The following is a 26,399-nucleotide window of genomic DNA, read 5'->3' as shown; positions in this document are numbered from 1 at the left end:
CAGAAGCTGCTGCTGATGGGTCACACCTGCAACATTTTTAGCAGGATTGTTCTTGGGTGACAGAAGCCATCTCAGCTGGAGGTGCATCTCCCTTGTCCTGGGACATTCTATCACAAAAGGCTGTGTTGTATGAAGGCACAAAATCTAGCTGTCTTGCCTCAAGGTAGGGCAAATTCTGGTGCAATTTATAACACCAATCTCCTCTCCTGTCATCAGGTTGAGAGTGGATCTCATCTGAAACCACATCTTTGCTCAGCTTCTTCTTCCTTTCACCCTCTTACAGGTTCCTTTTGAGAGCACTCCCTTAATAAACAAACAAACTTGCTCCTGAAACCCCAGCTTAGGCTCTGCTTCCAATAAATCAAAAGTGAATTCCTAGGAGAAAAAGACGGGGAGCATGGGAGTGACTGCTGTGGAAGGAAATTGGAAAAGCACGGATTATCCTAACACCTTTGCAGTAGAAGTTTTCAAACCAATAGAAGATGACTCTCCCGTTGGTCCAAGACAAACATCTCCATCGCAAGTGCTTGATGTGCTCCCACCACCTATAAGGAAACACACTCCTTTCCTTTGTAAGACCGGGCGTGACACTTTCTTTTCCCTCCTATCTTTAATGTTTCCCTCCACTCACTCTTTCCCCGGTAGAGTTTGAGTCTATTCCTCTTTGTAGGAAGATGCCATCATCTCCATTCTTCTAGCTACAGCCCCCATCCTCTCCCTCGCATCAGGATACTTGAGCTACCTACACTAGAGATCCCCACTTCTTTATCCCTTAATCATCAGCCCACACTATATGGCTTCTGTCAACCCTGCCACTGAAAGTATCCTTGCCGCAGTCACAACGACCTCAGTCCTTATGTTACACAACGAGTTGGCTGCATTTGATGTCACTGACCGCTCTTAGTACGTGAAACACGATGGCACACTTTCCCTTTGCTCCTGTGATGCTGTGTTCACTTGGATTTCTGCCTACTTTCCAGGGAAGTCAGAATCCGCTTCTTTCGATTGTGCCTTGGATGTCCACGTGTTTTCTGGTTCTCTTTTCACCATACATTTCTATGAATTATTTCACCTACTATTATAGCACCAATTGCCACTTATATTTGAATGATATTCAAATTGAAGTTCCAGCTCCAGACTCAATATCCACTTACCCTTTGGGCACCTCTACTTAAATGTGCCACAGGCGCCTTATTGGACTACCACCACCTGAACACACACCTGCATGCACACACACCTGCATGCATGCCCACACACACCCACATACCTGCATGCACACACACCTGCATGCACACACCTGCATGCATGCCCACACACACCCACATACCTGCATGCACACACACCTGCATGCATGCTCACACACACCCCACACACCCACACACACCTGCATGCATGCCCACACACCCCCACATACCTGCATGCACACACACCTGCATGCATGCCCACACCCACATACCTGCATGCACACACACCTGCATGCATGCCCACACACACCCACATACCTGCATGCACACACACCTGCATGCATGCCCACACACACCCACATACCTGCATGCACACACACCTGCATGCATGCCCACACACACCCACATACCTGCATGCACACACACCTGCATGCATGCTCACACACACCCCACACACCCACACACACCTGCATGCATGCTCACACACACCCACATACCTGCATGCACACACACCTGCATGCATGCCCACACACCCCCACATACCTGCATGCACACACACCTGCATGCCACACACCTGCATGCATGCCCACACCACCCACATACCTGCATGCACACACACCTGCATGCATGCTCACACACACCCCACACACCTACACACACCTGCATGCATGCTCACACACACCCACATACCTGCATGCACACACACCTGCATGCATGCCCACACACACCCCCACATACCTGCATGCACACACACCTGCATGCATGCCCACACACCCACATACCTGCATGCACACACACCTGCATGCATGCCCACACACACCCACATACCTGCATGCACACACACCTGCATGCATGCCCACACACCCACACACACCTGCATGCACACACACCTGCATGCATGCTCACACACACCCCACACACCCACACACACCTGCATGCATGCCCACACACACCCACATACCTGCATGCACACACACCTGCATGCATGCTCACACACCCCCACACACCCACACACACCTGCATGCACACACACCTGCATACATGCCCACACACCCACACACACCTGCATGCATGCTCACACACACCCCCACACACCCACACACACCTGCATACATGCCCACACACCCCCACATACCTGCATGCACACACACCTGTATGCATGCCCACACACACCCACACACATGCACTCACATATACACCCTGCTCCTCTTCCTCCTCTGTTCCATACCCCCACAGCTGGAACTATCATCCATCCACTTTCCCATGGCAAAACCTTTGGAATCACCCTTGATTCGTCTGCTTCCCCTTCAATTAATCAACCACTACCTTCCAAATTCCTTTCCGTTTTACCTCCAAAATAGCCCTCTACTTTTAGACACGATTCCATTTCTTTCTACCTTCAGCTGCTACCCAGGCCTAGATTATTTCACACGGCATCTCGTCTGGGCTCCTGTTCTAACCACATCCAGCCTAATTTCCATACCCAGTTAGGGGATCATCCTGAAATGCAGAGCAGATTATTGCTCTTCCCTGCTGAAAACAATTTTGACTTCCTCTGGGATCAGCTCTTCCACTCACCAAGATAGGATGGGGTTTCCTCCCACAGTAACAGAACGGGTTCTATCACACTCCATTGTAATGAATTACCTATCTGTTCTTCCCAAAGAAACACAAGTTCCTTCCTTTGTTCAATTAGTAGCTATTCACTGACGCCTTCCTATGCATAATGCACGGAGCTGTTAATCAAGTGGTAAGTAAAACAAACATTGACCTTTTCCCATGAGCAGGGCTCACAGATTTGTCATCCTGTTACCCATGCTAGCACAGTTTTAGGCCCATAAGTTGCTTAATAGGTATTTGCTGAATAAATACATGATAAAATGAGTGCTGTTGGCCGGACGTGGTGGCTCACGCCTGTAATCCCAGCAACTTTGGGAGGCCAAGGTGGGCAGATTGACCTGAGGTCAGGAGTTCGAGACCAGCCTGGCCAACATGGCAAAACTCTGTCTCTACTAAAAATATAAAAATTAGCTGGGTGTGGTGGCACATGCCTGTAGCCCCAGCTACTTGAGAGGCTGAAGCAGGAGAATTACTTGAACCCAGGAGGCAGAGGTTGCAGTGAGCTGAGATCATGGCAAGATACTCCAGCCTGGGTGACAGAGGGAGACTCTCTCAAAAAAAAAAAAAAAAAAAGAAAAAGAAAAAGAAAAAGAAAAAGAAAAAGAGTGCTGTCTTTTAAAGACTAATTTTCTCCATTCCTTTCCCTATTTTAGAATGAAATTCATGGGAACAGATTTTATAAAAATGATCTTCATGGTCCATGTTTACAGAGAGTATCTTTTTATTACAAAAGGCAGAGATAAATTATATCTAAATATTTTCAGACCATCAAAAGTCTTTAACTCACATTCCTCCACAGAGATTATCCTGGTAGCCAAATTAACAGAATCAGCCAAGCTCCTAAGGAACTTACCACATAAATTAAAGATACTCGATCAAATCCTATTATAAAGGAGCAAATTTCTATGAACTTGAAACTACCACCCACCCTGCTGCCAGAACATAATGATATGTTCTCTGCATGCCAAACACATCTTCTCCCAAAAGATAACAACTGTTTTGGGTTGAATTGTGTCCTCTGAAAAGAGGTTGAGGTTCTAAGCGCTGGTACCTGTGACTGCAACCTTATTTGGAAGCAGAGTCTTTGCCGAGTAATCAGGTGAACCTGCTGCCAGGACGCTGAAAGCAGAAAGCGCTTGAGCCAAACTGTGGCCACAGAGGTTGTGAAGGGTGCAGGCAAAGGCAGCCCTTGCACGCCTGAGGGCTGAAACTTACAAGTGGGGTGAGGGGCTTGCTTACCATCAGGTAACCAAAGGGGACATTCTCTTCCACTCCTTGAAATACATTCTTTCAAAATTTAAATGGGGAGCCTTGGGCCATCAGCCTGATTTTCAGAAGCTCAAATGACATAAAAATTGGACTCTTGACCAGATCATTCCTTTTATGGTGGTAAATATACATAAAAGTTACCATTTGAACTTTTTTTTTTTTTTTTGAGACAGTTTCACTCTTGTTGCCCTGGGATTACAGGCGTGAGCCACCGCTCCCGGTCACCATTTGAACTATTTTTTATTTTTTTTGAGGAGTCTCGCTCTGTTACCCAGGCAGGAGTGCAGTGGTGCAATGGCCCGATCTCAGCTCACTGCAAGTTCTGCCTCACAGATTCAAGTGATTCTACTGCCTCAGCCTCCCAAGTAGCTGGGATTACATGTGTCTGCCATCACGCCTGGGTAATTTTTTGTATTTTTAGTAGAAATGGGGTTTCACCATATTAGCCAGGATGGTCTCCATCTCTTTGACTTCGTGATCCACCTGCTTCGGCCTCCCAAAGTGCTGGGATTACAGGTGTGAGCCACCATTTGAACTATTTTCAAGTGTTCAGTAGCAGTAGATACATTCATATTGCTGTGCAGCCATCACCACCATTCATTTCCAGAACTTTTTCACTTTTCCAAACTGAAACTCTGTCTCCGTAAAACACTAACTCATCTTTTCCCCTCCCTACAGCCCCTGGCACCCACCATTCTACCTTCTGTCTCTGTTTGGATGACTCTAGGGACTCCCATAAGTGGCATTATGCAGTACGTGCCCTTTTGTGCCTGGCTGATTTCACTCAGCACGAGGTCTTCAGGGCCCCTCCGTGTCACTGCCTGTGTCGGAACTTCCTCCCTTTGTAAGGTTGGGTACTCTTCCATCATCTGTATACACCACATTTGTTTACCCATTCACGACATTTGGATTGTTGTTGAAATCTCACTCGACGGCACACTCCTGCTGCCAGCCGCATGCTTGGCCCAGGGCACGTGCTCTGGGTCAGCTGCTGAGTGTGGGACACAGCTGAGCACACTCACTCCCCCTCTGACCCCAGGACACTCCCTCTCTGACCACCGTGGCAAGCCTGGAAGGACCTATACTTGTTGGCCTTGACCGAGGGCTGCATGGTTGTATGAGGTATAAACGGTTGGGTTATAAAGAGTTAAGAACATCACTTTCCTGTTACACTCCCGGGGAGGAAGCTGACGGCAAATCCAGAGCACTCCCTGGATTCTCTTTTCTTTCAACTGGGAAGGCTCTGGGCTTGTCCCCAGCACAAAGCTGCTGCCATGAAACATCAGGGACTCGTGGAAGAGCCCCGCATCTGTCACCATCACTTCAAATGATCTCAAATAAATCGTAGTTTTCTCGTCAAACCACTGTCTCTTCTTGAATGGGGTTATTCTAATCATTGATCTCTAGTCAAAGACTAATTTTCTTTTCTAGAAGGTTCTCCCTTCCCTCTCCCTTCATGTAAACCCTGACAGTACTCCAGGCTCAGCCGAGCTGGTGACATGCCTTGAAGCCGTCATCGCCCTTATCCGACCAGCAGTTTTCCCGTTTCTCCCTCCTGTAGGGCCGACTGTGCCACTTGCTATCCCAGCCAAACTGCTTTCCCCCTTTACTGAGCTGTTTCGCCCTAGTACTGTTCAGTTCCCAATCAGATTGTAAGCTCTAGAAGGCAGGAACAATACCTTGCAGTTTAACCTTTGGCACCTAAAACAATACTTTTCTACACCTGTGTTTAATAAAATAACTGAATGAACAAGAAGAATAGGAATATGTTCTCAGCACGGCAACACATCTTCTTCTAAAAGATAACAGTTGTTACAGATTGAACTGTGTCTCCTAAAAAGAGATGTTGAAGTTCTAAGTCCCGTACCTGTGAATGTGGTGGCTTTTGGAAACAGGGTCTTTGCAGATACAATCAGGATAAGATGACAGGGGTGCAGGCTCATCCAATGTAGCTTGTGTGTGTGTGGTTTTTTGTTTTTTGTTGTTGTTGTTGTTGTTTTTTTTTTTTTGAGACAGTGTCTCGCTCTGTCACTCAGGCTGGAGTGCAGTGGTGCAATCGCAGCTCACTGCATCCTCTGCCTCCGGGTTCCAGCAGTTCTCATGCCTCAGCCCCCCAAGTAGCTGGGATTACAGGTGCCCACCACCACGCCAAGCTAATTTTTTGTATTTTTAGTAGAGACAGGGTTTCACCATGCTGACCAGGCTGGTCTCGAACTCCTGACCTCAAGTGATCCACCCACCTTGGCCTTCCAAAGTGCTGGGATTACAGATGTGAGCCACCATGCCCAGCTTTGTGTTCTTATAAAAAGGAAATTTGGATGCAAAGAAAGACAAAGGGAAGATGGCTATGTGAGAATGGGACAGAGAGTGGAGTAACACTGTCACAAGCTGAAGCTGGAGAAGGCAAGGAAGGACCCTCCCTAGAGGCTTTGAAGGGAGTGTAGCCCTGCCAACACCTTGCCTTTGGACTTTTGGCCTCCAGGACCAGTGAGACAGTAAATTTCTATTGTTTTAAGCCATCCAGTGTGTGGCACTATGTCATGCTCCAGGAAGCTAATGTGACAACTGAATGGAGTGGTTCCAGCCATACAGGTTGACTCAGGGATGTGGCTCTCACATTGTTGCTGGGCACTGGAATAACACAGGGTACCTGTGCTAATTAAACCAGCAGTGACAGCTGGGGTCTCGGTAGAGCCCATTGTGTTGAAATGGACGGTGCTTAGTGAAGCTGTGGAGATTCGCTGCCTCGGTCTCAGGAAGTGCTGGAGGCTGCACGGGTCTGTTGCTCCATCCCACTCCTCTGTGAAATGCTCCCCTTCCGAAGAGCGCATCCTAAGTCTGATGATGTCAGACTCGAAATCTTAAACCTCTAGAATAACACTTCTGTTTACTTTTTTTTTGCTTTCCCTGTGACATTTTGCAAATACTGAAGTATCCCAATCAAGGTAAATTCAAACAAAACTTTCAACGAATGATTTTTAAGAAGCCAAGGGGAAAAAACCTCCTCCGGGTCATGTCCCAGATGTTATCATTTCTCATTTTGTTTCTTTCTCTTTTTTTTTTTTTGAGACAGAGTCTGCCCTGTTACACAGGGCTGGAGTGCAGTGTCACGATCTCAGCTCACTGCAGTGTCTGCCTTCCAAGTTCAAGCAATTCTTGTGCCTCAGCCTCCTGAGTAGTTGGGATACAGGTGCACGCCACCACACCCAGCTAATTTTTGCAGTTTTGGTAGAGACAGGGTTTTGCCATGCTGGCCAGGCTGGTCTCAAACTCCTGGCCTCAAGTGATCTGCCTATCTTGGCCTCCCAAAGTGCTGGGACTACAGGTATGAGCCATCACACCCAGCTATTTTTTATTTCCATTTGCTATTGTGCCCTCACCATTTCTCCCTCAGCCTGTGATTTATGATACGATATCCTGAAGACGTCGGGAGCACACAGCCTTGGTCTCAGCTGCAGATAGACTGTGCGGCTTGGGGCAATCACCGCTCTGCCCTCCCTCTGCCACCCGGCAGCCCCACCCACAGAAGGGCCCAGACTTACGGCTTTGGAGGGAGCATAGTGTGTCGGTGATGCCAGTGGAGGCCTGGTCGGGCTCTGGAAGGAAGATGGGCAGAACCTCTGCCCTGTATCCGGAGGGGAAGACGAGGCATAGATGCGATTCTCTAACCGTTCAGGCTCGTGCTTATAGGATTCCAGGGGAAATGTGTGCTGCTTGGTCACTTGGGTGGGTGTTGACGGAGAGGAGGAGAGGCCGGAGGCTGCAGAAGAAACACCAAGGGTGGTCAGAGGTCTGGCCTCCAGGAAGGGACATTGGGGGCAGTCAGAGGTCCAGCCTCCAGTAAGGGACATTGGAGGCAGTTAGAGGTTCGGCCTCCAGGAAGGGACATCACGGGAAGTTAGAGGTCTGGCCTCCAGTAAAGGATGTCGGAGGCGGTCAGAGGTCTGGCCTCCAGTAAGGGATGTCAGAGGCGGTCAGAGGTCTGGCCTCCAGGAAGGGACATTGGGGGCAGTCAGAGGTCTGGCCTCCAGTAAAGGATGTCGGAGGCGGTCAGAGGTCTGGCCTCCAGGAAGGGACGTCAGGGGCGGTCAGTGGTCCAGCCTCCAGGAAGGGACATCAGAGGCAGTTAGAGGTCTGGCCTCCACAATGGGACATTGGGGGCAGTTAGCGATCTAGCCTCCAGGAAGGGACATTGGGGGCGGTCAGAGGTCTGGCCTCCAGGAAGGGACATCAGAGGTGGTCAGAGGTCTGGCCATGGCAGAGGGAGGCTCTCACCATTCCTGGTGCCCAAAACCTCAAATGGCAAGAAGCCAAATTATTCTGAATGTTGAGGAAAAGCTTTAAAAACCGATTTCTAGTCTCTTAGAATCAGTGTGTCTAGAAACGCCTCACTATCCACCGTCGGTTGTGGACAGCATCCCCTCGTTGGGAAGGGGGTGCTCACACAGTCCCAAGTTTTCTGGTGAATTTTTACACACACCCTCCAGATGCTATTGTCCTCCATTCAGCCAAATATCGTTTGATCTCCTCTCCTTCCTTCCCCGGCATGGTGCCAAGAGCAAACGCAGTGGTGCCATATTTATTGAGGTAAAACATGGGAAAGTTCAGAAAGTGTGCAGCAGAGATGCCAGCCAATGCTGCAGAAGCCACTGGACCATGTACCTGAGAAGGGGGAGGAGAAGGGAAGGGGGAGGAGGAAGGGAATGGGGAGGGGGAGGAAGCAGGGGAGGGGGATGGGAGGAAGCAGGGGAGGGGAAGGGGAGGAAGCAGGGGAGGGGGGAAGGGGAGGAAAAGAGAGGGGAGGGGAAGGGGGAGGAGGGGGGAGAGGTGGGAGGAGGAGAGGGAGAGTGGTGGGAGGAGGGGAGGGGGAGAGGTGGGAGGAGGGGAGGGGAGAGGTGGGAGCAGGGGAGGGGAGGGGAGGGGTGGGAGCAGGGGAGGGGGAGGAGAAGGGGGAGGGGAAGGGGGGGGTGGGAGCAGGGGAGGGAGAGGGGAAGGGGATGGAAGTGCTATTCCTACCAAAACGTGCAACACGAACATTACCACTGTAAGTTCCCAGCGGCAAGACTTCACTGTGAAGATAAATACCCAAGAAGACTTCAGGGAAAGGGTAGGACTGGGATGGGGTCTAAAAAGTGAAACAGATTTAGATGGTCAGGAAAAGGGAGGGGGCAAATGCTGGGAGGGGCAATGGTGCTAGTGGAGGCCTGAAGGAAGACTGGAGACATGAATCTTCTGGGAGTTCAACGTTGTCCACTTCAACTTATTTCTAACTAATAGAAACAAGTCTATTTCTTCTATAGACTTACTTATGTAATTGCTAAGTGGCGAGTGTATGCCTTATTCATTACCATGCTGCTTTTGAAAGCAGAGCTGGAGATGCAGAGGCCCGTCGAGAAGAGGTTAAATAAATCATGGCACGTTGCACAGGCAGAATGTGACCTGTGAATGTGACCCTATTTGGAAACAGGGTCTTTTCAGATCAACCAAGTCTAGACGAGATTTTGCTGGACTAGGGTGGGCCCTAATGCAACATGACTGTGTCCTTATGAGAAGAGAAGAGACACCGAAACTGATACACAGAGGGAAGGCCTCGTGCTGGCAGAGGCAGAGATCGGAGCAATGCCGCGGCAGCCAAGGCGCGCTAGGGATTGCTGGCAACCCCAGAAGCCAGGGCGAGGCAAAGAGGATTCCTCCCCTACAAGTTTCAGAGGGAGCGTGGTGCTGCCAACACCTTGATTTTGAACTTCTGGCCTTCAGGATGGGGCTAAATTTTAGTTGTTTTGAGCCACTCAGTAGGTGGCACTTTGTTATAGCAGCCTGAGGAGACTGGTACAATCCTGGATTGTGTTCTCAGAGAAGCAGAATCGGGCTTTGGGTCTGATATCGCAAATCTTTTTTTTTTTTTTGAGACAGAGTTTTCACTCTTGTCTCCTAGGCTGGAGTGCTGTGGTGTGATCTCAGCTCACTGCAACCTCTGCCTCCCGGGTTCAAGTGATTCTCCTGCCTCAGCCTCCCACATAGCTGGGATTACAGGCACCTGCCACCAGGCCTGGCTAAGTTTTTAAAAATATTTTTAGTAGACCTGGGGTTTGACCATGTTGGGCAGGCTGCTCTTGAACTCCTGACCTCAAGTGATCCACCTGCCTCAACCTCCCAAAGTGCTGGGATTGCAGGCATGAGCCGCCGCACTCATCGTCTGATATCTTACATCTTACAGGTAGAAAAACTTTTAAAATAAATTTTGAATTACGCAAGTCAAACCAAAGATGCAGTGGACATGGCCTGTTAGATGACATTTAGCCTGGAGCTGACTCCGTAAATATTTTAAGTTTGGCCCAAAGGGTTTTCTGTACATTGTGAACTGTAACAGGTGGAGGTGTAAACAGACGGTAGCCTACACGTGCGCCAGTCACTGAGTTTTGGCAATCACATGTAGCCAACTGCTCCAACTGTGTTCAAATAAGACAAACGCTGAGCTGTAACCAATCCAGCTGTTTCTGTGCCTTACTCCCGTTTTCTGTGGTCACTTTCCTTTTTCTGTCCATAAATCTTCTTCCACCACATGGCTGAGCTGGGGTCTCTGAGTCTACTCTGGCTCAGACGGCTGCTCAATTTGCGAATCGTTCATTGCTCAATTAAACTCCTTTAAATGTAATTCAGCAGAAGTTTTCCTTTTATCAGGCCCAAGAGTCACCAGTTACTGCTTCTGTCTGGATGAGGCTGGGTCACCTACAGAGCTGCAGGCCTGGTTCACCCTCCCCAGGCACCTCTGCTGGGTTCCTCCTCCTCACAGCTTCCAGACCCACCTGTGCCCCTCCTGCTCCATCCTCATGGGGAAGGACCTGTCCTCCTGTCCCTCGTGTCACCGAACTCACAAAGCCTTTTCACTGTCCCGTATGTTATCACTTAATGACAAACTGTTTAACGTTCAAACCAAATACAAAAGTATGTAAGTCCCCTCTCCCCACCAAGATCTGCCGTCTATCTTGGGGACGGGGGTCCTGTCACACTCTCTGGGCCCCACGGCACCCAGTGCTGTCCTGAGCCAAGGGGTCTGGCAAATGCCTGCCGCCACCAGGCAAGGAACAGAAAGAACAGTGAGAGGGCCGGCTCAGGTCAGGGTGAATCTGCTCTCCCTCTGTGGAGAGCGGGGTGCATGTTTTGTTTTGTGTGTCGGGGGGAGGTTTGGAAGTTACCTATTAGAGAAGGAGCCCCCTTTTCCAGGGAGTCCCTTCAGGAGACTGAGCAGTGTGAGTGGAAAGCCCTCTGGAAGCCCCGGGCTGGCACTTGGGAGCCAGCTCTGGGTGGAAGCAGGAGATGGTTAGGACCCGAAACTTAAAATGTAAAAGGCCCTCACAACAAAGCCCCAAACTCTTCTGAAAAATAGAGGCCAGGTGCAGTGGCTCATGCCTATAATCTCAGCATTTGGGAGGCTGAGGCAGGTGGATCACCTGAGGTTAGGAGTTCAAGACCAGCCTGACCAACATGGCAAACCCCAATCTCTCTTAAAACTATAAATATTAGGCAGGCATTGTGGCGCGTGACTGTAGTCTCAGCCACTCCAGAGGCTGAGGCAGGAGAATCGCTTGAACCCAGGAGGCGGAGGTTGCAGTGAGCCAAGATTGCACCACTGCATTCCATTCCAGCCTTTCCAGCCTGGGTGACAGAGTGAGACTAGGCCTCAAAAAAAAAAAAAAAAAAGAAAAAGGAAAAGAAAAAAGAATCTTTTTCCTAAAAGGTCTTGAGAAGAAAGCCCTGCTTTGAGGTGGGGCGGGAAGGAAGGAGAGGGAAGAGGACGAGTGGGAAGGTCCTGATGTGGTTTAGCAGCTCTTCAGAGATGGGGGGTGTCAGCAGGCAGGACCACGAAGGGGATGCCGGACCGTCCGGACCCTTCTCAGGGCCAGGCTCCAGCTGCTTGGCACTGAGAAACGGAGACAGTAGCCAGGGCTCGGGAGGTCCTGCCTGGGGCCTCTCAGGGGAATCTGCAGGGGCAGAGCAAGGAAGCCTTGTGTGCTGTTTTGGGTGTAGTGTGGGGCACCGCCTGGGGCCTTAGACTCCACAGCCACATCCTTCAGTGGTTCCTGCAGCGAGAGAATCCCCAGCAGGGGCCTGTCCAGGTCCCACAATGCACCTAGGACAGGCTATTTCCTCTCCCGAGAGTCAAGAGGGAATGTTCTCATCCTCCTCTCCCAGCCCCTTCCCCCACTGGACACAGGGCCCCTTCAGTGACGCTTCCCAAGGGCTGTGCCCCCGTTTCCCGTAGGCATGTGTGGGGACCTGACGGGGCAGAGCTGAATAGGATATAGTGGTGGGCACTTTAGGTTCAAAACTCTGTGCCACCCCCCACATCCTCACGACCTGCGACAGCCCTGTAGGCAAACCCCTCTGGGGGGCTGCGGTCTTCGTGTGTAAAGGAAGGGGCCAGCCACAGAGAGCTCTAACGCCTCCTCCATGAACAATGCTGAAAAGGACCTATGTCTGTCCCTGAGCAGAGCATGATCAAAACTAGCCCTGGCCAGGTGCGGTGGCTCATGCCTGCAGTCCCAGCACTTTGGGGAACTGAGGGAGAACGATCGCTTGAGCCCAGGAGTTTGAGATCATCTAGGGCAACATGGCAAGACTGTCTCTATTAAAAACAAAATTGGCCAGATGTGGTGACATATGCCTATAGTCTCAGTTGCATGACAGGATTGCTTGAGCCCAGGAGTTCAAGGCTACAGTGAGCTAGGATAGCACCACTGAACTCCAGCCTGGGAGACACAGCAAGACCCTGTCTCACAAAACACAACACAACAAAATGAGCCCAAACAGCACCCATGCAGGCATTGGGCAAAGGCCCAGAGGAAACAGGTACTCTGTGGTACCTACCTTGGCAACACCTATCAAAACCACAAGCGCGCATGATCCTGGACCCAGTCATTCCATTTCTGGGGCTTTCTTCCATAGACTTATTTGTGTAATTGCCAAGTGTCGAGTGTACAGCTTATTCATTACCATGGTGCTTTTAAAAGCAGAGCCTGGAGACACAGAGGCTCCTCAAGAAGAGGTTAGATAAATCACGGCCCATCTGTAGGCACGGGCAGCCGCCATCCCTGTCGGAATATGACAGGCATCCTCGTTCCTTTCATCTCCAGGATGCAGCGGTAAGTGAAGAAAGCCACTGCAGAGCCATCTGTATCGAACGATACCATTTGTAGTTTCAAAAAAAGGAAAGAGAATATCTATATTCTGCCTGTCTGATTTTGCCTAGACTATCTCTGGCAGGATCTGGAAACGCTGGCTGTCTCCAGGGAAGGGAACAACTGGCAGGGAGGGCTTTCATCATATCCCCTTTTTGATTTTTCAAACTTTCTATCATGGGAATGGATTATCCATTCAGAAAATGACTTCTTTTCAGCCACTGTTTTGCTTTTGAGCCAAAAGGCTGGCGAAGGCCGTATTTAAGCACTGACCTGCCTCCTGCCCTGACTGCCCCAATGCGGCCCCCAGCTCTGTGCAGGGGTGTCTCCCACGAGGACCGGGACCAGGACCTCTGTCCTGTCTCCTGCTAGAACCAGGCCCGTGGCTGTGTCTTCCTGAGCTCCTCTCTCCCTTGCTTTCTCTCTTTGAGAAGCGTTTCCACTTCCAACATTCCTCAGGGATGAAACTTAGTCACTGTTGTGCAAGGGATATTCACAGACCATGAAAACTCCTTGCTAGTTCTTTGGGGACAGAATGTTCATCTTTCGAGTAAATAGTTTACAGAGAATGGAACTGTGACCAAGCCCCCTGCCTGCCTCTGAGGGCTCTTAAGAGCACAAACCATGGCGTCTGCTCCTCCCGTGGCCCTGTCCCCTTGCAGACCGCCCCCGTGTGAGTACTGGAATGATCCTAACCCAGTCCCAACGGAGGTGAGAGAGGGGGCGTGATGCAGGAGTGAACCTCTGGGGGCGAGGCGATGAGAAGGTGGACTGTTCATCTGGGGGTGGGAACACCTCATTTCTGGTGGGGCTGAATGATTCTCTATTATTACGATCTTTCCAAGTTCAGAAGCTGCTCCCATCTTTCCACCTGGCCTTCCTGCTCCTTCCTGCTCCTTCCAGAGCTGGTGACTCCTGTGGGGAAAACAGGTGACACTCTGGACCACAGAGGGGGAAGGGAAGCTTTTAGGGGAACAGACAGGTGACATGCTAAGACTCACAGTGTGTGCATTAGGGATGTGTGCATAGTTTAGGGGCACAGGGAGTGAATCTTCCTGGAACCAAACATACGCCCTCTCTGTTGACTGATATCTGAAATGTTTTTAAGAGGGAGTAGAGTCTTGCAGCATCAACGCTTTTTTATTTTTTTGCACAATGCCACCCTGTTTACAGAGGGTTTACACACTCTGGCAACACTTTTTTTTTTTCCACAGTACCACCCTGTTTACAGAGGGCTTACACACTCTGGCTCCATCTGCCCCTCACAGATGAAGAAACTGGTGGCTGGAGAAAGTTCAGTTACTTATCCATGGTCCTTTAGCGAATACACGGCAGGGGCCACACCTCAGCTCCTTTCCTGACTCTAAAACCCAGACACTTTCTGCCACAATCAAACTGGGGTATCACCAAGAGAAAGAACATGAAGACTTAAAATTACATTTCAGCTGTATGAGTTACTCTCCCAGAAGTGGCGCTTCACCGGCCAACAGGAAGGAGAGCTTGGATGACACTGGGTGACTGCACAGGGAAAGAAGAGGTGCCACCTCAGCCTCCTGAGGAGCCGGGACTCCAGGCAAATACCATTACACCAGCTAAGTTTTTTATTTCTTATTTTTGTAGGGATGGGGTCTCACTGTGTTGCCCAGGCTAGTCTTGAACTCCTGGTATCAAGTCGCCTCCTGCCTCAGCCCCCCAAAGTGCTGGGAATATAGGTGTGAACCGCCATGCCTGGCCCCCCATTACTTTTAAATAGACCAATTTATTTCTCAATCATAGGGTCAACCGGGGAACTCAACCCTGGGTCCGATCAGGAAATGAACAGCTCCTGGACAGCTGCCGTGGGCCACGCATGCTGGGGGTGTTGAGGAAGGGGGTGCGAAGATGGATGAGAGCAAGTCCCTGTAGTCTGGGGCGGGGAAAATGGGGATGAAAACAAAAAAGCAACCCCACCACCACCATGCAATAAAGCTGTGAACCAAGAAAGCAGGGGGAGCTCAGGGAAGAGGAGAGAGCCTGAGGGTGGGGGTGGGAAGGTGGCTCAGAAACCCCAGGAAAGAGCTGGGCCCGGATGGTGGAGGAGGACACAGATCTGCCCCAGCCCAGGGGCCTTTCCTAAGGCCCCAGGCAGGACTGGGCCATGGCAACTGTCACCCAAGAAGGCTCTGGCCAAAGGACAGACAGCTGCCCCCTTTCTGTTCCTTCTGAGAAGACATCTCCTCCTTTCTCCTGCTCCTTAAGGGCTTTGTTTAGGACACGGCCAGCCTCTGTGGTGAACAATGCCTCTGATTCTCCCAGGGCGGTAGCCAGGCCCAGTGAACAGGCCCAGTGAGGTAAAAGAAACCGCTCCTGGCAGCCACACAGAACACCACGAAAGGGGCTCCAGACACTGGGGAGCCATGGGCTGGTGACTTCACAGGGCCTGGCCCTGCTGGCAGGCACTGGAGAGGAGGAGAACAGAGGTGCCACCGAAGGGAACTGAGCCCTGCTGGCCGTGGAACAGCCGTGCGGGGTGGAAACGGAGGCCTGGCCCTCAGAAGCCCCAAGCTCTAGACCTGGTTTTACCACCAAGTAGCCATGGGCTCTGAGACAAATCCACCCCTTGCCTTGGTAAAAATAAACCAGGTAGACCAGATGCCTATCTGGTGCAATCCGTCCCCTGTACTGCATACATGGAATGAGCTGGAGCCTCATTCCTGCCTTTTACATGCATAAGGTCTGGAATGACAAGAAGGAAATAATGTATTCTGCTGACTGTTGTTTCAAGAGGCAAAGTGAGAAGAGCAGCCTTTCCATGGACACTGGAGGGAGGCTTTGCTTATACAGGGTTTTGAAACCTCCCTCCACTCATCAGAGAGTGAGGAGTCGGGTGTCGTTCCCCACTTTGGAGGGAGGATAGCGAGCATCGTGAGGGGAAACGATGGCCCAGGGAGGTGCCTAGTGAAAGTGTCACAGCCAGAGAGGGACAGGAGTACCTGAGCTGAGTAGCTGTAGCACACAGAGGGATGTGACCAACAGGCAGGCGGAGACCCTGGGCGGCGCAAGTTCAGGCCAGGCAGGTGACCCAGAACCCAGCCTCTGATGTCTGCTTAGGACTCTCTTTTCTCCAGGAGCAAATCCACTGCTTCAGTGTTTTGGCCCTTCTCAGGTGCCCTCTGGCCTGGCTCCTGCACCTTCTCCCTGCATGGCCCCCATCTCCCGCAGGTTTTACCTTCTCCTACCCCTCATTCCAGAGCCCTACCCTCCAGGGCCGCTGGAGCTGAGTGCTGGGCCCTCTCACTCCAGAATGGCTCTGGGCAGTGCAGGCACCTGCGGGAGCCTGGTGAAGAGAGGGGCAGTATTCTCAGGGCCCCAGCTGCCTGCTCCTGCCTGCCTCGCCTCCAGCGACTCCTCTTCCCCTGGTCCCTCCAGGCCTGGGCGGTGATGACTCCTGAAACCCTGCCCACAGCCCTGGGAAAAGCCCCTTCAGAGCTCCAGCTGCATACCCTTGTTTCCTGCCCCCAGTGATAGTTTCCAGCCTCCACTCCCAAACCAGGATAAGGACTGACCAGCACTGTGGAAGGAGCTGAGCTCTGGGGCCAGAAACCTGGGCTGGACCCTAAGTCACCACTTGCCAGCTATGTGGCTCAGAGTCGTCAGCTCAGAGGTTTGGTTCATTCTTTGAACGTATGAGCTGCCCGTGGGATTTGTGTGATGAGCAAGAGGTAACAAGCAAAGCACCCCGGGACAATGAACCATAGGGCCTGTGTTCAGTATGGGCAGCTGCCATTGATAGCAGGTGACGTCTCTGGGAGAAGACCCTGCTTGTTGGATGCTCAGAGCTGGCTCTAGCTTCTGCCTGGCCTGGGGGACAGGAGTGTAACACACCTGAAGTTCAAGCTGCAGCTCCCCCTGGCCGACTCCACCCTGCGGCCCCTCCACATAGGCGCAGAGTGGAGGTGAGAAATCCCAGTCGAGCCCTCTCTGACAAGTTGGGGTCTCCTTCAGGCAGTTCTGGCCGTAGCCATCCCAGCGCCCCCAGCCACAGTCGGCCATGATGCACTCTGAAAGCTATTTCTGAGGGCATGGAGGCCAGTCCCTGGTTTCTCATCACCTGGAGATGTAAGAAATTTGAAAAAGCTGGACACCACCAAGACAAGCCCCAGGTGCCACATGGCAGTTCGCTGAGCAGCGCCTGGCCCAGGGCGGCGTTAGGTATCACATCACAGTACCGCTTAGGCCCAGGAGTCCACTGCTCTGGAACCCACTGCAGGCTGCTGTTCCGTTGGCACAGAGGCAGGAATACCCTATGCAGAGCCGGCCTGCCTGGGCCTTCAGCCATTTCTTCTCTTTGCCCTGAGCCCAAGGTGGGTGTGGCGAGGTCATCTTCGAGACCATTCTACCATTCTCCACCCTCTGTGTTGGTGGATGCATTCCAGAGTGATCCATTCAACCTGAACGATCCTACTTCCTACAGCCCCAACCGCCCAGTACTTCTCTGAAGGCAGCCTGTCCTCAGGGCCGCGCCACCAACACCCCTACCCATGCTCAGCTTCTCTTTGAGAACCGCGGCGGTAGACAAACCCTTCAGCTTCAGCACCCCTTTACGCTCTTGAAAAACAGGTTAACATATAATACGTTTATGGTTGTCATTTATAAACGAATTAATGTTTAAAATTTTCTCAGTTTTAATTTCTAATATAGGCTGGGTTTGGTGGCTTAGGCCTGTAATCCCAACATTTTGGGAGGCCGAGAAGGGAGGAGCTGGGATCCCAGGAGTTCAAGATCAGCCTGGGCAACAAAGTGAGACCCCCATTTCTGCAAAAAAATAAAAAATTAGCTGGGCATGGTGGCATATGCCCTTGGCCTCAGCTACTCAGGAGGCTGAGGAGGGAGGACTGCTTAAGCCTGAGAGGCTGAGGCTACAATGAGACATGACTGCACCACTGGACTCCAATCTGGGTGACAGAAAGACCCTGTCTCTAAAAAAAAAAAAAAATTCGAATACGGTGAATATTGATCCATATGACCCACAGAAACAAACAATTCGAATACGGTGAATATTGATTCATGTGACCCACAGAAATAAACAATTCGAATACGGTGAATATTGATTCATATGACCCACAGGAACAAAAGCTCTTTGGGATCCTCATTTTTTTAAAAGTAACTTCTCACCAGTCTATATTTTTTAAAACGAAACAAAAAAGGGATGGCATTTTCACTTTTTGCAAATGTCTTGAACAGCTGGCTTAATCGAAGATGCTAGGTTTATGTATCTGTGAGTGCCCTCATTCCCTGTGGGATGGTTTTGCTCTAAACCTTTGTCTGGGCAGTCCCCAGTCCCGGTCCCCACCGAGTCTAAGCCGGCATGCTGAGGAGAGCATCTGAGCCACAGGGACAGTCGGGATGCTTCTCAGGCCGCACTTCCCAAACCTGGCTGGGCCGAAAATCACCCGGGAGCATTAAGAACACATGTGCCCATAGGCCTGAAGATCCTGAGCGATGGGGCCAGGAGGAGCCTGGGGATGTGCTATCTGACATTCCCCAAGTGATGCGGGTGGCCAGACATGTTTTGGAACCATTCATTTCATCCAACTCCCTGTTTCATAGATAGGAAACTTCTACAGTAATTTTTAGTTCCCATTCTTTATGGTCACGCAGTGCCAGTGCCTCCGTCCTCTGTCTCACAGCTCCCTTCTATGGAAGAGCAAATTCCCTTCCTTCTGAGTCCCCAGCCCCCTGCCTGGTCTCTGATGCGAATGACTCTCCCTGCAGCCAAGGTCAGCCTCATGTAGAAACGCCCTGGAACAACGCCTCGTCCCCGGGTACCAGGTGTGTATGCAGCCGCCGGCCAGGCCAGCTCTCCTGAGCTCTGCTGCTCCTTTCCAGCCAGCTGCTTTGAGACCTTGCTCTGAATGTTCCTGAAAGACAAGTTTCACACCCGCCTGCTGTCCTCCCCACCCCACTCCAGCCCTGACCTTCAGGTTCCCCCATCTCAGCGGGAGTTTCTGGACTCTGGCCCCTTTATAGCTGAATGGCCCTGGCCCTGGCTGAGCCCACTCTCAATTTGCATTTTAATCTGGAGTGAGGTTTCAGGCTGCAGATTTTGGTTCTAGGCTCTAAGAATCTGTTTTATGATCTTTTGTCATTGAAACTATTCAAAATATGTTGGAAAATAATCTGAGTGATCTTGGAGTCAAAGCATCATGGTAATGTGGAAGGTGAAAAATTATTTCTATTTAAAAAAAACTTTTAGGAATTTTTCCAAGGTTCTTATTCTCCTAAAAGGAATCCAGAAAATATCCAGTTTTATAGGGCTTTGTATACCCAATAACATTCTGCACCTAGTTATTACATAGTTGGCTCTAGCACGTGGGTATTTCCACGGGAACAAAACAAAACAGAAATGGTGGTGGAGGGGAAGGAAACGAGAATCTCACAGAGGCTAATTTTAGATCAGTCCCAACTCTGACAATGTGGTCCCAGCCTCTGCTGTCTGTCCTGTTCCTTCTTCATGCTTGCCTGGAGGTCAGAGTTCTACATCATGGACCCAAAACGTAACCCTAGATACTTTGCTTGAGCAAAAGACAACAGCAGATGTGCGTCTTGATGTTGCCACTAGAAAGCAGTCCTGGGGAGGCACAGGGGAGGCCCCTCTGCTGCTTTGTGTGAGAGAGAAACTCTGCAACAGAACTTTTCCTGTATACAGCGGTTTTGGAAAAACAAGTTGCTAAGAATTTGTCAATGAAAGGGAAATGTTAGCAGCCTCCGTCCCTCTAATTATCAGTATTTGTGGAATCACAAAAGCAACAGGTATTGTTTGGTGCTGTGGAGATGAACCCTGCTGAATGTGACAGAACTGGGACGAGCCCCAGCACGAGAATCATAGGTGGCAAGAATGGGCATGACCTTGGGGGACAAAGGTCTCAGAACCTCATTTTCGGTGGAGGAAGTGCAGGCTCTGAGAGGTGCCGTGTGAAGCCGAGGATCTACCCCCGACCCCAGAAGCAGGTCCATGGCCATGACTCAGGTCTTCAGGCCGCAGCCCACGGTGCTTGCTCCATTCCAGGAGGTTTCCGATGGTGACTTTATCCCTGTGGAATGTTGGGGAGAAGACCGCGTGTGTGGGCAACAGGAAAAAGCACACGGTGCGTCGCACCAGGCGAGGTGGGTGCCTGAGGTCAGAGGTGTGTCTGCCTCGGGCTGCCGCTCTGTGTCTGCCCTCCTCCCCAGCGGGGCTCGCTTGGCCAGGTGCCAAGGGTGTACAGGGTGGAGTGGGTAGTGCAAGGCCAAGACTTGGCACTTTGGATTTGGAAGGGGAGGGAGGAGGAGGAGGAAATGAGGCCACCCTGGGCTCCTTGCTGAGTCAGCATGGTGACTCTCATTTCCTAGAAGGAAATAAGGAAGGACACCAATTCAGTAAGAGACCTGGGGGACTTTCATACTCTCAGCTGATGCCAAGGTGCCCAGTGAGCAGGGGAAAGGCCTCCTGGCACTGGCTGCAGGATGGGGCCAGAATATTCCTGGGCAGGAGCCCCCCTGGTGGCCCGTCCTGCCTGAACATGTTCTTAGATCAGGACTAGAGTTCAAGATTTCAGAAAGGTCATTCTCACCTTGATCTCTCTAAGATGCCTGTTCACGCCAATTGTTCCGGCAAAGCCAGTATACACGGGTATCGCTATGATGTAAAACAGCAGATCTGATGTGAGGGTAAACTTGGCATTTACCCCGATGAGATGGGGTGTGGGGAGGGTGCAGTGGCCGCAAGGCCCTGCAGGCATGCCTCTTCCAGGGAGGCCCCCATCATCAGAACTTCCGCCTGCAATGTCCCTGCCCTGTGCTGGCCAGGGAACTCCGCAGTGGGCTCCCGCACTGTGCCTGGGATTCGGACACTGCTTGCTTCGGACTGTTTCCAGTCCCTCTTGAAATTTCTGATTGTTGACAAATTGTTTATTATTCTAGCTCTTGAGGAAACTTCCTAAAAGTGAGGAAGAAGTAGTTCTTCAACTTTCTTGAATCCCAGGACACTTTGATCATCTGATGAAACTGATAAATGAAGCGTCGGTACAGATTTCCTGTCTCTCAAATCAGTTTGGGGCACTTCTAACTCCCCAAAAGTCAGGTTTTAGGAATCTGTATTCTGAGGGGTCTCAAAATGTTTTCGTGGTTTCCCTCTCCTCCAGGGTGGCCTGCCTCCCTGTTCCAGCGTCTGAGAGGAGCTATGCCTATTTTGCACCCTGAACCTCCAAACTCAGAAGTCTCTGAGGAACCCTGAACAGGAGAAAACGTGGCTGAAAATGAAGTGGAAAATCAGTGTGATAACCAAATCAAGATCACGCCTTGCTGGGACCCTATCACACTAAAGCTTCTAGAGCATAATACTTTTTTTTTTTTTTTTGAGGCGGAGTCTCGCTCTGTTGCCCGGACTGGAGTGCAGTGGCCAGATCTCAGCTCACTGCAAGCTCCGCCTCCGGGTTTACGCCATTCTCCTGCCTCAGCCTCCCGAGTAGCTGGGACTACAGGCGCCCGCCATCTCGCCCGGCTAGTTTTTGTATTTTTTTTAGTAGAGACGGGGTTTCACCGTGTTAGCCAGGATGGTCTCGATCTCCTGACCTCGTGATCCGCCCGTCTCGGCCTCCCAAAGTGCTGGGATTACAGGCTTGAGCCACCGCGCCCGGCCGAGCATAATACTTTTTAAAATCCGTAATAGCACCTGGAGTTTTTTCCTGTGCTTTCTACAATTCAGCTCTTTTAGTCTGCTCTGAACCCTTGGTGGCGGTGGCTCACTGCTCATGAACAGATCCCCTCCTGGGGGGCTCCCTTGGCCCCCCACAATGGTCCCATTCTGAGCTGTTTATCCTCACCCTGGAGGGCCCCCTCAGATCACCCAGGCTCACTGCTCTGCATGAGGCACAGGTGAGAAGGGCTGTGGGTGAGGCAGGGAGGACTTTGAGCCACCGCCCCCTCCTGGAAGTGTATCCTAGGCCATTTCCAGGTGTACAGCTCTCAGGGGAGACAAGAATGCATTGTTCTACCCGGCACGATGGGGTGTGGGCCACAGAAGCACATTCCCAAACCTCCACTTTGGAGAGCCACGTTCAGCAAAGCAGGAGAAGGTGGCAGAGGCTGGGGTGGGGAGGCCATCTGCGAGTGTGGTTCCTGCCTGGCTTTCCCCTTCCTGCCAGGTCTCCCAGGAGGCCAGGTGGCGGCTGCAGCTGGTGGCAGACACTCCCTTCCTGGGGTGCTGGCTGCAGCCGGCTGCCATGGGACTCCAACCAGGGCTCTCCTGGGGCTCTGTTGACTCAACACATCATCTGACGCCACCCCGGCAGGCCCTCTGGGTGTCAGGTGCCAATGAGACGGGTTGGGGAGGCTGGGATGGTGTCCAGACTGCCGCCTCTGCCCCAGAGCTCGTTTCCATGGTGCCGTTCCCAGCTCTGAGCTCTCCTCATTCACATCACGAAGGCAGGGATCGTGAGCTCTAGTGGTTGTCTGCCTCCAGTGATTAATCGGTACAATTCTCCATGGAGGAGGAAGAGAAGAGGAAGGAAAGCTGCAGATGAAAGGGAATTAAGTGTCTTGTGGTGGAAACAAATGTATTGGTTGCATCCTTTCAAAGATGATCTGGAATCTCAAACCTAGGGTTTATCTCTGCCCCTTGAGAGCAACAACAATTCTGGGAGTTCAGGGCCACGACAGAAAATGACAGCATCACACCTGAATTGCTGCTAGTGTTTTTAATAGAGAGGTAGCCACTTACCCCGAGGGAGGTGGGAAGGGAGCCCTCTTGCTGGTGAGCTGGGAATTCCTAATACTTCTTGTGTCTGACACACAGTCACTACCACCGGTAGAGCTCGCTGGGGAGGGAGAACTCAGCCCTCTGTTTGCATAATCTGAGGGTCTGGAAAGCCCCCTGCCCGCTTCCAGATACCTCGTCTACTTGACAAACTTCCAAGACGCCCTGCCTCCCCTTTCTACACATCGCTCTTCCCTGGAAGATTCCTGCTTTGTTATTCTTGGTCAATCTACAGAAGGCAGGCTGGATACTCCACAAACGACCCAAGAGAGGAGCAGCCATTAGGAAGGTGTGAGGCTGGGAGGGAAGAACAGGGCCAGGGTTCCCGGATTTAGTTGTACCACATCATACATGTTGCCTCCATGTATTTTTCTCTTTGGTGTCAGGTTTCTAGAATCAGGGCATGAAAAATGACATCTGAACACGGTGCTTAGGGGAGCCGAGTTTTTTCCACTTATCTTCTGATTCACTCCACAGCTTCCACATCTATTGTCAGCTAAGCTCATCGTCTGTGAAGCCCTCACTGGTTTCTAGAGTGAATCATTCCTCCTTTTCATGCACTTAGCACATTCCAACGTTATCCAATGATGGTGTGCTGCGTTGTTTCTTGATGTATCTCGATCCTTCCACTAAGCATGAATGGCCGTGAGTCTCACTTAGCGCTATCCCATGGCGCCTGGCGCGCTGTCCCAGCTCAAGAAAGATTTGCAGAGCTTGCTTTGTACATAGTGCTCAACAAGTAGACAAATCTAACTTTAAATCTTAAGTTCTTTAAAATACACCGTTAGGAAAATGAAACAAGAAACACGGCAGAGGGAAAACACAATTATCCCTCTGTGTCTGCAGGGAATTGATTCCAGAACCCCTCTCAGGCACCAAAGCCTAGGATGCTCAAGTCCCCGATATAAAATGGTGTAATAAGTGCATAGGACCTATATACACCCTCCTGTATGCTTTAAATTATCTCTGGATTACTTATAATACCTAATATAACAGAAATGCCATGCAAATAATTTTTATGCTGTGCTGGTTTTTCATCTGTATTTTTATTGTTGTACTATTATTTGTATTATTATTTCCCCTGGATATTTTTGATCTGCGGTTGGTTGAAGCTGAGGAGGTGAAACCTGCAGATATGGAGGGCTGACCGTATTGCAAAACACATATATGATAAAGGACCTGTAGCAGAGTATATAAAGAACTCTCAAAACTCAGCAACAAGAAAAAAAAAATTCTCAGTAAAAAAAAAAAAAGTAGACAGAAGATTTAAACAGAGACTTCAGCAAAGAAGACATACAGACGACAAATAATGATATGACGTTCACCATCATTAATCTTTAGGGATATATAAATTAAAACTACAATGAAACATCACTATTAGACCAACTAACAGCTACAAAAACCTGACAATACTAAGGCTGACAAGGATTTGGAACAACAGGAACTCTCATATGTCACTGGTGGAAATACAAACTAGTATAGCCATTTTGGAAAAATGGTTTGACAGTTTCTTCCGTAGTTAAACATACATTTACCATACAACCTAGCCACGCCACTCTTAGAAGATATGAAACCTTGTTCACACAAAATCCTGAACGCAAATGTTTTCAGTGGCTTTATTCATAGTTGCCCCAAACTGGAGACAACTCAAACATCCTTCAACGGGTGAATTAATAAACTGGTACAGCCCTTTGAGAGGTGGAAGCAGGAGGATCGCTTGAGGCCAGGAGTTCAAGACCAGCCTAGGCAACATAGTGGGACCCCATCTCTACAAAAAATAAAAAAGTTGGCCGGGTACAGTGGCACATTCCTGTTGTCCCAGCTGCTTGGGAGGCTGAGGTGGGAGCATTACTTAAGTCTGGGAGTTTGAGGCTGCAGTGAGCCATGACTGTGCCACTGCACTACACCCTGGGTGACAAACTGAGACCGTCTCAAAAAAAAAAAAAAAAGAAAAACAAAAAAACTGGTGCATCTATACAATAGAATACTACTCAGTAATAAAAAGGAAAGAACTCTTAATATATGCAACACAATGAATTAATCTCAAACGCAGTTTTCTAAGTGAAAGAAGCCAGGTCCAAATATATACATACTACATATTTCCATTTATACAACATTCTGGAAAAAGCAAAATTATAGCGGACAGAAAAAAACGTCAGTGTTCGCTGAGGATGAGGGGAGAAATGGACTATAAAAGGGGATGTGGAAATTTCTCTGGGTGTTGGAATTGTTTTGTCTTGACAGTGGTGCTGATTACACAACCGCAGGTGTTTCTCAAAACTCTCAGAACTGCACTTTGTTTTTTAAAGGGTGAGTTGTACTCTATGTAACTTATAGCTAAATAGTCCTGACTTTTAAAACAGTGCTCTAACATGAGTTCGGGGGGTCGTCTCTGCAAAGGTGCTCTTCCCCCTGGGCCTTGAAGGAGCGACAGGCAGGACTCGGATGGAGATGCCCCAGCGTGATGGTGGAAATCTTGCCTCCACTCTGGGGCCCAAGACCCGCTCGCATCAAAATAGCAGCTGAAATCCCTCTCCCTCTGGCGCAAAGGTCATCTCCTGAAGGTGACAGAATGGAGCCACTACCAGGGGGCGGGCGAGGGCAATGGGGAAGGAGTGAGGTCTCAGAGGCTCAGGCAGCCCGGGGCCTGTCACCCTGATACCTCCTCCCCTCCTGGAGACAGCTGTGCTCAGACAGCCTGTGCCCCGCCTTCCCCTGCTGTTGCAAGGGGAGGGGGCAGGAGAGAGCTGAAAGGTTAGGCTGGAGCAGACATGGAGATCCCATTCCTCCTCTGTGAGGCCCTGGCTGGAGGCTCACCCGCCCTCACCTTCCACCAGACTCAGTCACCCAGCGCTCCCGAGGACAGGGGTCTCTGGTGTATCTCCGCATATCCTTGAAAGGTGTGGACAAGTCAATGAGTCTTCTCTACAGGGGCTCTTGGCACAGGTCCGAGCAGGCAGAAACCTGATGATGTCCTGCTGCCCAGGGCAGGCCTAAGACCCGTAGCACAGGAGGCCCAAGGCAGCCATAAGGAGACCCAAGGCCCTCTGAGGGGCACACGAGGGGTTCCAGGGAAAAGTGAGAGGGCGAGGCCCTCACCAGGAGGCTGCTCATCCCAGAGATGCATTTGCAGGCCTGACCATGCCCCACCCGTCCCTCCTCCAGTCCCATCACCTCCCCAGGCCATCAGCGGCCACGCCAGGCCCACGAGAGGGTTCTATGCAACGGCCGCACCTTGAGAGCTTGCTTTATTTTTAGCTTTAAAAGTTGTATTTTAAAGAAATCTATATACTGAGTATAAAAATACCTAAGAATACCCAAGAAATATGTTAGTAAAACTTTCTGAAGGCTGTGGTCTGAATGTGTGGGTCC

General features: G+C 50.6%; 1 protein-coding gene across 5 annotated transcripts in view; it reads right to left on the bottom strand.

The window, feature by feature from the left end:
- The window catches only part of PRKAG2 (protein kinase AMP-activated non-catalytic subunit gamma 2), a 323,078-nt gene that overhangs the window by 117,610 nt on the left and 179,069 nt on the right, over positions 1-26,399 (bottom strand). For 4 of the 5 annotated variants that reach the window (XM_033193595.1, XM_033193594.1, XM_033193596.1 and 1 more), the window contains one exon: positions 7,616-7,833. In XM_033193595.1, coding sequence (XP_033049486.1) covers positions 7,616-7,833 — 218 coding nt within the window. Of the gene's footprint in view, positions 1-7,615; positions 7,834-26,399 lie in introns of those variants that run through there. The other variant, XM_033193603.1, reaches the window with a different exon arrangement.

Source organism: Trachypithecus francoisi, unplaced genomic scaffold (genome assembly GCF_009764315.1).
Source record: "Trachypithecus francoisi isolate TF-2019V2 unplaced genomic scaffold, Tfra_2.0 Lachesis_group4, whole genome shotgun sequence".
Taxonomy (NCBI): Eukaryota; Metazoa; Chordata; class Mammalia; order Primates; family Cercopithecidae; genus Trachypithecus; species Trachypithecus francoisi.
Note: the sequence above shows the minus strand (reverse complement) of the source record. Positions and strands in the feature narration are given on the sequence as shown.